The sequence below is a fragment of the Bombus pascuorum genome, chromosome 5 (assembly GCF_905332965.1).
Source record: "Bombus pascuorum chromosome 5, iyBomPasc1.1, whole genome shotgun sequence".
Taxonomy (NCBI): Eukaryota; Metazoa; Arthropoda; class Insecta; order Hymenoptera; family Apidae; genus Bombus; species Bombus pascuorum.
In genome coordinates this window covers 6,848,672-6,861,118 of record NC_083492.1, presented here as the reverse complement: position 1 = coordinate 6,861,118, position 12,447 = coordinate 6,848,672, and the positions used below count along the sequence as shown (strand labels likewise).

The 12,447-nt window shown below is 36.9% G+C and overlaps 1 protein-coding gene and 1 non-coding gene across 6 annotated transcripts in view; both read right to left on the bottom strand.

Moving 5' to 3' along the window:
• The window catches only part of LOC132907417 (protein PALS1), a 130,069-nt gene that overhangs the window by 107,024 nt on the left and 10,598 nt on the right, over positions 1–12,447 (bottom strand). For 3 of the 5 annotated variants that reach the window (XM_060960502.1, XM_060960503.1, XM_060960507.1), the window contains exon 4: positions 5,720–5,809. The exons of the other annotated variants lie outside the window; for them this stretch is intronic. In XM_060960502.1, the coding sequence (XP_060816485.1) occupies positions 5,720–5,809 (90 nt within the window). The remainder of the gene's footprint in view (positions 1–5,719; positions 5,810–12,447) is intronic. 5 annotated transcript variants of the gene reach the window in all.
• Positions 993–1,210, bottom strand: LOC132907602 (U2 spliceosomal RNA). Its single transcript, XR_009658226.1, has one exon. It is a non-coding gene; the product is annotated as a U2 spliceosomal RNA (small nuclear RNA).

Below are 12,447 nucleotides of genomic sequence, written 5' to 3'. Positions count from 1 at the left end.
CGGTTGAACGAACTTGAACGAACGAATACAGCTTGTTTCTACAGAAATTCGCATTTGGAGATGCTAATTTCAGCCGTATTGCTGCTGGTACTTCCTTATCACCAGGAAACAGTATTCAATTACGCTGATAGCATCGACAAATACGAACGATCTATCTGCTACGCATAAAACGAAGAAAGCCATATCAAATTTTGCAAGCTTTCTCGCCTAATAACTTTTGAACTGGAAGATTGCTAAATTTAAAATTAACGTTGTTCAACTGTATTCTACAAATATACTACTCTCAGTATATACAAGATTCGATCAAAATAATTGCCTTCTCAGAGATAAAGTTCACGTAGAAACGTAATTAAGTATTTTGATTAATTATTATTCTAATTATTATCGTTCAAATCGTAATAATTCATTATATATTGAATATCTAGGTATTTATCGTAAATAGACAATTCTAGCGTTAAATCTGCTATTTAATTTGTGGCTGGTATATGAGTTCGTTATTTTCAGGAACGAGTGCCTTCCAACAAGGCGGATGTTCCTGCACACGCGGAATCCACGTGCAATTTACACGTGAAGATTTGCAGGTGCGTTCATTTAGAACAAAGAATGATGTCATCATTCGCACGTCCAGAGACAAAACCGTGCATACCACTATCAACGTCGTAAATACACCATGAAATCGTGGAAAGAGCAGCAGTTTCGTCAGAGTCGTTTACTCGTTACTATAAAGACATATACTATACTATACACATTTCATATATCTTTTATCGTGCCATTTGATCGATAAAACAGAAGATCTGTCATGATATCCGGAAAAAACAATCTTCGAAGATTCAACGTTGTGCAGTTTGCATAAAAACCAATCTTAAGGCTTTACCGACCGCTAGCGATTCAACAGCATGCGCACGTCCGATCGGCATCTCAGGCGCAGATTCTCCCTGGCGGTTTGTTTCCGTTTAGACTCTCCAATACCATTTTTTTTTTTTTTTCATCGCGAATGGTACGTTTTTCAAATTGGTATAAAACTGTGAAAGCTTACAAAGTAGCGCAGCTGACGCAGCTGAACAAGGTACCTTAGTACTAAATAGCAAATTACTGTTCAAATAATGAGAAAGATTGTCGGCAACAATTAATAAGCTATCGGTCGGTAAGGTGTTAAGTTGTTAAGAACAGATGCTACGCTTTGACGTTAGCCACAAGGCCGAGAAGCGATGTTATTCGCAATTTTTACAAAACCTTTCTTTAAAAAGCTGTCTTTCTCACGCTGATATCAATATTTGACCTATTATCATTCTATTAGGTCGTCCGAAAAGTTTCTTTCGTTTTATAAGGAAATAGTGGATGCGCAACATTTTCCGTTTTATATTATTTTATCGAATTACGTATGATCCATTTTGTTCTATCAAGATAAAGATTACAACGTTCGACAGATTAGGTTTCATGTTTGTATAAAGATGCGTTGTCGTAAAAGACGAGTCTGTAAAAGAAAGACTCCTTTCGGACAACCTAACACTATTATCGCTAATTGATAAAATAAATTTCCTGCTGCTACCCCAAACATCAGTCCCGGGAGACTCGATATTTCTAAATTCCCATGAGTGCCATTTACCAAATTTTCTCGTAGATATCGTTCGTGAAATTTTACAAAGAACTTTCTTTCTTATACCGATGCTACTTGATCCATTACTATTCCACCATTGCTGTTAACCGATAAAATAGAACATTTGCTATCGCAAAATACAGTCTTGAAAGGCTTTTAACACTACGAAAGCTGGATAAATTTATCCGCCGAGAAACTTCGATATCTCGTGAAATTACGCTATCAAAGTTTCAGTCAATATATGAAGCGAAAAACAGAGAATCCTAGAATAGTCGCCATCTGTTTATGAACATGTTGCATCAACGTTGCTAGCGAACACGCGACTTAATAGCAGGTAAATACATTTCAGGAAAATTCTGGAGAATAGTTGCAAGTGTATACGTGTGTATGCATTATCAGTAGCCGCGTAGATGGCGCGACTCGCCCTTGAAAAATAGTCTCGACGAGACACGAGGCGAGAAGAGGTTGCACTTTCTCCGAATCGTGGACCGACGTTCGAACACGTTCTGGCCCGGCGCCAAGTTCACTCGAAAAGTGGAGGAGACACACCGCGATGAGTTCAAGTAAGTTATCCAATACGTCGCAACTAAGTTCGAAGATCGACCGAATAAATTCCAACTTTCTATGCGTATTTCGAGGAAAAGAAACGTTACTTTCCGGTAGATTCTTCGGTTAAACGCGACAGAATCGAACCGTCTGTGAATATTTTGAGAAATGGAAAAGATAGTCGCAAGTAACCATGGAATTCTAGTCGTATAAGTTCGACTAAATCGTTTCCCTTTTTTTTTTTTTTTTTGTCATTGAAATCCAACTCTTTTATTGTAATTTTCGCATATAATCGATCAATCACTCTGTCTCGTAAAGATACAAATAGAATATACAGTGTTTGTCACTGATTTATTCTAAAATCGAAGTACCTGTAAGTTGATTTTCGGAACTCACGAGTACGTTTGTTCCGATGTTGGAAAACAGCTTGACAAGGCCGAAGATTTCTCTAGTGGATTAACAACTAAGTGATTGCGGATTTTGTCAATACCACCTAATGACAAAATCCGCGATCACTTAGTTGTCAGCCCAATACAATGAACCGAACGCATCAGACAGGGAGCGGTCGAATAACACGCACGCGAGATGATTTACGAAAAAATAAATACAGGAAAATTCTTTCGCTGGGAGTTTAGTTCTCGAGAAAATCGAGTTTGAAAATTGATCAACTGTACTTGAACGTGACTAACTGCAGATTGGACAACGGTAAATGAGCGGCAGCAGGTTACTGTACGTCGAAAGAGAAGCGACAAATGTAAAATGAAATTTCGCAAGACTAGGCTCATGTTTGAAATTTGGAAAATCCAACATACCCGCGTACTATTTTTCATTTTTGAATACGTTCAAACTTCATTCTCTCGAAAATGAAAATAAATTATATCGCACATCTTCCACGCGTAACATTTTACCGTAGAATTTTTAACTTAACGCAAAATTGTGGCGCGTAGAATTGCCAGCTGCTGACCGTTTACTCGTAAACCTAAATTAGCCAAGTTGCAGTATACTTGACAAATTTGCAAACTCAGTTTCCTCGAAATTCGAAACTCAGGACGAACAAATTTTATTCCAAATCTTCTTCGTGCTTCTGCATAGAAAATTACCTCGCATCTACTTGTACGAGCAGCTTTCGAATTTTATAAAGTTAACCATCGCCATTGCATTTGATTCGAATTTATAGGCACGCGTTGAACTTGATCCCATCGCTACACGTTCAACGAAGCTGGGGAGCAACTGTGGCGAATTTTCTTGGCGAATGCATCGGCCTTGGGACGAGGGTTCGTGTGCACCGAGCGGATAAATTCGCGCGTTAACTCCACGAGCTTCTGTATCGTGAGCATGCGACCGCGATCTTCGGCTACTCAACTTGATTGCCTTCTGCCGCACAGAAAAGGATAATAGATTTTTCCATCGAGCTTCGTCGATGCTTCTTCCTAGATTATCCGACATTCGAAAACGTATACATACGCTCTTCTTTCTCTATGATAAACTAAGCTGCTCCGTGTCGCTTTAGATTACGAACATAATGGACCCGTTTGCTGACAAACGCAGCGTTCTAAGTACCTCGGAACAATCAAACATATAGAGCAGATTTCTAATATCAAAAGGTTATACGGTAGATTCAGATACGGTAGATCAAGGCTTATTTTTCAATTTACGTGGAAGAAAGTCGTTGATCGAAAATGTAGATCAATTTGAACGAGAAAATGTTTGGCGATGTCACAGTCAAATTGTTCATCGTGAAATATAAAAGAAAAGGAATAAAATTATATTTCACACTATAAATAGTTATAGAAACAATTTAACACTAGAACTCCCGCACTAATAAAATTGACTGGTTTTACAATTTTATTTTAAAATTCCTACTTCGTGTTATATTTTTTCTCGCAATGATCTAATGACTTTTGCAACGATAACTAAAAGAATAATATAATGAATTTTATTTTGTCTTTTACGTATTCAAATTCAAAATAATTTTGTATCCAGGCTACTTATACCAATAGCAGTAAAAATGACTGGTATTTGTCAAAGTGTAAAAGGGTCCTGCAATTTGTTTATAGAACCCAATTAACCAGTTTCCACGTTTCGTACAACTTGTCACACGTTTTTAAAATTTGTACTGCGTATCGTTCGATATGACGATATCAGTTATCAGGAAAATTGCGGATCGATCGCTAGATCGCTAGATGCTAACGCTAGAAATATCACACCGGTGGAAACGACTGGTTTAACAATTTTATAAACGTGCCAACCCTCGTTTAGGGATCATTTTAGGGATCCTCGTTAATAATACTAAAAATGTACCACGTAACATGGAATTTCTTCTGTAAGAAAGTAATAAATCGATAAATATAAAAATATTCTATTACGTATTTTTTAAAGACCAGTCATTTTCACTGGTTTTTGGTAGAAATAGCTTCGTGTTAACTATCGGTAGTTCTAATGTTAAGATTACGAAAGATCAAGAGCAGATTTATTGGAAATAATACTCGGCGTATGGAGCGTGAAAAAGTTGAACTATTTCTTCGTTCAATTACGTGTTCCTATTAGCTGTAATTCATTAAGCATTCCAAGACACGTCGAACGAGGTAACTCGAGCGTGTGTTCGAACTACAATTTATCATTTGACGAACATCAACAATAGTCAGACGAAGCTTTGAAGCAAGTACCTACGCTTGTCTATGTATGTCACAGTGTTTGCAGGAACTTTGCCTCAGAGAACTACGTTTCACGAACACGTTCGCGAACATGCAAATAAATGGCAAACAGGAGACGAACAGTTCGCAAACACCACGGTGGAGGCGCATCGTGAAAACAACTTTCGAAACGTTGCTGATAAAGATCGTTTTCTTGGAAAATTCAGTTAACGATCCTTTCATTATCGTCGATCAACGAAGAATTTGAAACGATGGAAAGTTATTCCCCCAGCTCTTACAGACTATCGAGTAAATGAAATTTCATAGTCGCGTGAATTTTGTTTCTAATATTCTCATCGAGTAAAAATGCTACGTTAGTTCAAGGTGGCTCAAGGTTCATTTTTTCGTACGCTCCTGCGTTCTTGCGAATTTCAAAAATCATTGAATCAATTTCTTCTTTTTTTTTTCAAGCTTAACGCGTTGCACGTTCTATTTTGATATATGAAAAGATACGAAGTCGCGACGTTATAGCACAGAAATAAAATAAGAAAGATTCATTTTCGTCTTCTAAGAATTGCTGAAACTCTAGATTCCCTTCTTTTCCCATGGGACCTTCGTTTCTGATCATCGCGAACCATAAACAATTTCATATTTCGTTTAATAATCGTAATACCGAATAGCGGCAAAACATTTCAGTACAGTACCTAATGTCATCGCGGTAATATTCAGCTGTGAATGGATAATTGCAGCGCGGATTGTTACGCAATTTCCTATTTTTATGACGAGAGCTAAGAGAGATGGAACCTACGTAATTCCTTTTGTCCAGTACAACTTATAACAGGTATTGCACTTTGGAATATTTTACTGTACATTTACATGATCCTGTACATTGCGTATATTCTATGCATCTTTGCATTTTTAAATCTGTACGTTGTAACAATACCGTAATACGCATTAGTATCGTAGATGAGTAAGAATCCGCGGTCCAACGATAATGAAACGATTAACCGCGTCTGTTTCGCGTCACCCGTATCTGAAACAAAAACGAACGTATTAAGCCGAAACGCCAGCCAGGACAGCAGAAATTTTCTAGTAATAACAGGCTTTAAAAGGTTAACGCGAAACAAACGAACGGAACGAAATAAACGCGTAATTTTGCGCCGAGATCGTTTGCAAGCTGTTCAACGCTACGTCTCCGTACGCTTGAGCTAGCGTAATCAAAAAATTCGCTAAATCTGGGTCAAATAACAGGCGACCTTTGCCATGTCGCGCTCGCCATGTTTGACAAAGCACCGTGAAAACGAGGGAAACGCGAAATTCTCAGGAGAAATTGTTGGAGGAAAGCCGCAAGTCCAGCCACGAAGGGACGAGTCACAAGTTCGCTGTGGACTTTGAAAACTCCTGCCCGTTAGAGGAGATTAGAAAATGCAGATAACACGACGAGAGTAACCTGTTTAACGAGTGAAACGATTAACATTTTCTCCCACGATGAAGGCTCTCTAAAGTAAATCTCGCGGAAAATTACGTGCAGTCACGCTCGAACGTGCGTCGATGCCGATTTCGTCGAATTCGGGTCGAGCAAAACGGTGCCGTGACGAGCACGTTCTAATCGTAGCTACGATGATCGAAACAGTTCACCGGTATCCTTCGCTAATAGATTGGTACTAGATATTACAGGAATTACTATTGCTTTAGGTATTGTAGTTATTAATATTAATACTTTGTATCTGTAATATCTAGAATATTAATGTTTCAAACAAATAGATAAATATTAGTCTTGTAGATATTACAGGTCTGGGTTCTTTACAGCTATTAATATTTTAGATATTGTAGCTGTTAATATTAATACTTTGTATCTGCAATACCTAGAATATTAATGTTTCAAACAAATAGATAAATATTAGTTTTGTAGATATTTTAGGTATTGGTACTTTACGTATTACAGCTATTAATATTTTATGTATTGCATCTGTTAATATTAATACTTTGTATCTGCAATATCTAGAATATTAATGTTTCAGACAAATAGATAAATATTAGTCTTGTAGATATTGCAGGTCTTGGTTCTATATAGCTATTAATATTTTATGTATTGCAGCTGTTAATATTGATACTTTGTATCTGCAATACGTAGAATATTAATATTCCAAGCAAATAGATAAATATTAGTCTTGTAGATATTGCAGGTCTTGGTTCTTTACAGCTATTAATATTTTAGATATTGTAGCTGTTAATATTAATACTTTGTATCTGCAATACGTAGAATATTAATATTCCAAATATATAGATCAATATTAGTTTTGTAGATATTGTAGGTATTGGTACTTTACGTATTACAGCTATTAATATTTTATGTATTGCATGTGGCTATTAATATTGACATTTTGTATCTATAATACCTGAAATATTGATATTTTAAATAAATCGATAAATATTAATATTTTAGATGCTATGAATATTAGCATTTTAAATATTATAGGTATTAGTAATTTTAGTAGCTAGGTCCATCGCTAATTTGAGATATAGAAGAATTTTAGATAGAAAGAGAACTCCTTTAGAAGGAGTAGGTTGATTTCTTCGCTGATTCTATGGAAATGTAATTAATTCAAAAATCCAGCGAAAGGGAATATGATAAAATGATGGAAAGAGTTCGTTAATTTTGTTGATCATTTGGCAATTCTGTAATTTTACTAGAGAAGAATTCATTTATTAGAAGAATACAGAAATTCGAAACGGCCGACAAACGAAAGAGTTCGTTAATTTTGTTTTCTTCGTTGATAATAAAATAATGAAGAATTTTACATTCTTTTCCTACAATCCTCGCATTCTATCAAATACAAAATATTCACATCATATACGTACTGCGTCTTCGAATCGCGCATAAATACACAGAAATCCGCCATCTAAAGAAAAGCCATGTTACGCCCATTAATATCGCAACGATATCGATATCGTAACTCGATGTGAGAAAATAACTAACACGTAATGTGGGTGTCACGTGAATGCTTGCGAGATTGTCGTGCAATGAGTGATTTGTGCTATTTGATTGTAAACGCTACACACACACACACACACACACACATATACAATGACTATGGGATCGCGTATACAGTTAGAAAACTGGTTTTCGCCTAACCGTGCGTCAAGCACGGTATATGAATCGACCATCATCGAAGCCTTGCCATTCTCGTGTACCGTACAGCATCTGCTGCATTCACGCGAGATACGCGCGTGTGTCAGCATCGTGACGACCCTCGGACTTCTGCTTACGTGGCTCGATGTCTTGAGCAATAGATTTCACGAAACTCTTTAACCGCCACGCGAATTTTATACACTTTGCATTGGGAGCCGCAACGAATTCAAATATATTAAACCGTAATTCGCAAATTTACTTAATTTCTGGAAAATATTTTGCGCTCTTTTCTTCGACAATGTTACCCGAGTTGTTCGTATCTTTCCAGTCCGTGAAATCGATATTATTTTAGTCATTCTGAGAAACTTGATGGAACGTAGTAAACGACAGTGATCGGCGTGATAATCTACGCGACAAAGAAAAATATCTACTACGACCTTTTATTCTTAGGATAAGGAAAGAAGCAAGGCGCTTGAGAATGTTGAAGCTCGACGTTCACCGAAACTCGAGAGGTCTTGCAATTTCCAATGTAACTTTAGCCCAATATTTTTGCGAGACAAATATATTTTAATTTCGTAAATTCCTTTTAAAAACGCGTTAATAATACTTGCGTCATTTTAGAAAGTATAAGTAAGTGAAATATAGTTTATATAGTTTTATATAGTTTTTATAGATGCAGGCTACTGCCATTGACTGCGTGTATTTTTCAATTGGTTTCGAACCAACCTGATGGTTACAGTAGTTTGATTACGATGAACAAGTAAAATTGACTGTTTAGATATCGTAACGATCTCTGGACATGCCTGCGATAAATAACATCTTGCAGCTTCTGCATATATTTTCGAATTAGTTTCAAATTCAACCATTATGATCATAGCGTTCGGTGTCTGATTAGAACGCCGATGAAATTTTGAAATGTTTCACATAACGTGTACAACAGATGAATAATTGACTGTTTAAATATTGCGATGATCTCTGGCTCTGGTATACTTTCAATAAATATCTTCCAACTACTATTACAAATGCTGTCAAATTTAACCATTATAATCATGGCAATCCTGTCTCGTTGTAACACCAAAATTCCAAAATGTTTTGTATACCACGTCCGGTATATACACATAATATACAATTCATTTTAATGCATCAATAGATACTAATACATTTTGTGTAATACATAGAATATATCCATTATCAGATGGGTATTCAATTTTACCATTATAATCACGTCGTTCCTATCTTGCTACAACGCCAATGCAACTTCAAAATGTTTTGTATAGCTTGTATAATAAATGAATAATTGATTGTTCAGATAGCACGATGATCTCTGGCAAGAGTATGTTTCCAATAAATACGCTGCAACTTCTATATGCATTTTCGAATCGGTTTCAAAGTTTACCATTATAATCATGTCGATCCCATCTCGTTACAACGCCAATGCAACTTCAAAATATTTTGTATAGCCAGTATAATAAATGAATAATTAACCGTTCAAATATTGCGATGATCTCTGGCAAGAATATACTTCCAATAAATACGCTGCAACTTCTATATGCATTTTCGAATCGGTTTCAAAATTTGCCATTACAATCACGCCAGTACTACCTTGTTACACTGCCAATGCAACTTCAAAATATTTTGTAAAGCTTGTATAATAAATGAATAATTGACCGTTCAAATATTGCGATGATCTCTGGCAAGAGTATGCTTCTAATAAATTCTTTTGCAACTTCTATATGCATTTCCGAATCGGTTTGAAAGTTTGCCATTACAATCACACCAGTACCATCTCGTTACAACGCCAATGCAACATTCAAAATGTTTTATATAACCCATACAATAGACGAATAATTGATCCTTTAGATATTACGATGATCTCTGACAAGAGTATGTTTCCAATAAATACGCTGCAACTTCTATATGCATTTTCGAATCGGTTTCAAAATTTGCCATTACAATCACGCCAGTACTACCTTGTTACACTGCCAATGCAACTTCAAAATATTTTGTAAAGCTTGTATAATAAATGAATAATTGACCGTTCAAATATTGCGATGATCTCTGGCAAGAGTATGCTTCTAATAAATTCTTTTGCAACTTCTATATGCATTTCCGAATCGGTTTGAAAGTTTGCCATTACAATCACACCAGTACCATCTCGTTACAACGCCAATGCAACATTCAAAATGTTTTATATAACCCATACAATAGACGAATAATTGATCCTTCAGATATTGCGATGATCTCTGACAAAAGTATGTTTCCAATAAATACGATGCAACTTCTATATGCATTTTCGAATCAGTTTCAAAGGTTTCCATTATAATCACGTCGATTCCATCTCCTTACAACGCCAATGCAACTTCAAAATATTTTGTAAAGCTTGTATAATAAATGAATAATTGACCGTTCAAATATTACGATGATCTCTGGCAAGAATATACTTCCAATAAATACGCTGCAACTTCCATATGCACTTTCGAATCGGTTTCAAAGTTTGCCATTACAATCACGCCAATACTACATTGTTACAACGCCAATGAAACTTTAGAATGTTTTATATAACTCATATAGTAGAGGAATAATTGATCCTTCAGATATTGCGGCGATCTCTGACAAGAGTATGCTTCCAATAAATTCTTTTGCAACTTCTATATGCATTTTCGGATCAGTTTCAAATTTTAGCGTTACAACCATAGCCAACCCTATCTCGTTAAAATGTTTTATATAACGTGTACAATACGTGTACAATACATGAAAGTATTCTATAGTAAATGTTTGGAATACTTTGGCGAGCTACTGTATACTCGGAAAAATACAAAAATCTCGCGCAAATATTCCCGGCTTGCTTCTCTCGAATGCCTCTGACCTACCCCCAAGCAAACGTGCTAGAAATAGGGCATTAACTATAGACGGATTTTGCTAAGAGAAAAGAATTCCCTAGGAACGCGTTTCACTAGAAATTGCTCGTTTGAAATATAGAACGGTACGCGGTTTTATTAAGCAGAACGCTTACTAGTCCGCGCGGAACGTGCGGCTCGGTCTTTCACGCGGTTACGTGAAATTCCTGGAATCGTTCCGTTTCCTCCGCTGCAGCGTGGAACGCGGCGTTCCTCTTCCTCACGGCGTGAAAGTAAATTCGATTAACGGCGGCCACTTTCCATTCTGTTACGGGGCCAAATTCGATTCACACCGCTATAAGATCGAACCATTAGCACCGGAAAGCGCGTAGCCTAAATTGCACCGCGCTAATATGTACGGAGCACTTAGGAGAACGGCCGTAATTCACCGGAGAACCTCGTACAACATCGACTCCACCTTCGACCCTGTTAGCTATCTTGTCGCGCGAAGTTCGTAAATCCTTCGACCGCTAGAAACTTTCCAAGTTTTTGCTATGACTGCAATTAATGCTATGACGATCGATGAAACGATATTGGCGTCATGCGAATGTTAATTATCGTACTAACGCGTAATATAGGTACCTGATTTATCTATTTATACGTTAATCATTTATTATCTAATATAATACTCTGATTATTTATTACCTTTAGCTCTCTACTTTCCAGGTATACGAAGTTATTGAACTTTGCAAATACAGCAGAATTCGGTAATGCGTAACGTAAAGATCGAGTACGTTGCAGTAATTAATCGATCGATCGGTAAAGTATTCTTTTTTTTTTTTATTTCTTAAACTTTCTCGACGCGCAAGCCGCTTTTACAATAGTCAAATAATAATATTTCCTCTCCATTTAAAAAGACACTTGCAATAAAATAAAGGGAGAATATAAATTGAATATACAGGGTGCGCCGTTAGAATTCGGACAGAATTCAATTTGTAGTTCCCACCATATTAGAATTCAGATGTTTGTGCTGATTGACTCTGAAGTTAGTTAAATATGTCAATAAGTCTTCTATAACCTCAAAATGACAGAACTCGTTAAGCAAAACCCGGAATACGATAGAAGAGCGGCGATTATAGAAAGTCTTCGCGCCGGGAGAACGCCGGTCGAAATTATAAAATTCTTTAGCTACCCAAGATCGACGGTAATTTAATTTTGTTGTGGGCAAAACCAAATTTCCAGCAAGTGTTCACGTTTTGAGCGTTGTCTCAAGTGAGGGCGACGTCATGCCTCCGCACTTCTTCCAAAAAGGCGAAAGAATCACAAAGGAGGTTTATTTGGAGGTCCTGAAGACAGTAATAAAGCCGTGGATGGAAATTACGGCTTCTGGAAGGCCGTATTTATTTCAACAAGATGGCGCACCTGCTCACACAAGTCATCTTGTTCAAAATTGGCTCTCTGACAATGTGGACATGTTTTGGTCGAAAGATTTCTGGCCTCCTAACAGTCCCGACCTAAACCCATTGGACTATTACGTGTGGGGCGTTATCGAGAGACAAACTAATAAATGCAGGCACCCCAACGTCAACTCCCTACGAGCTGCTATCGAGTCAGAATTCGCGACAATTAAACGCGACCAGTTGAAGTCAGCGTGCTCGCGCTTTAGAGCAAGAATAGAGCAGGTCATAGAGGCAGAGGGTG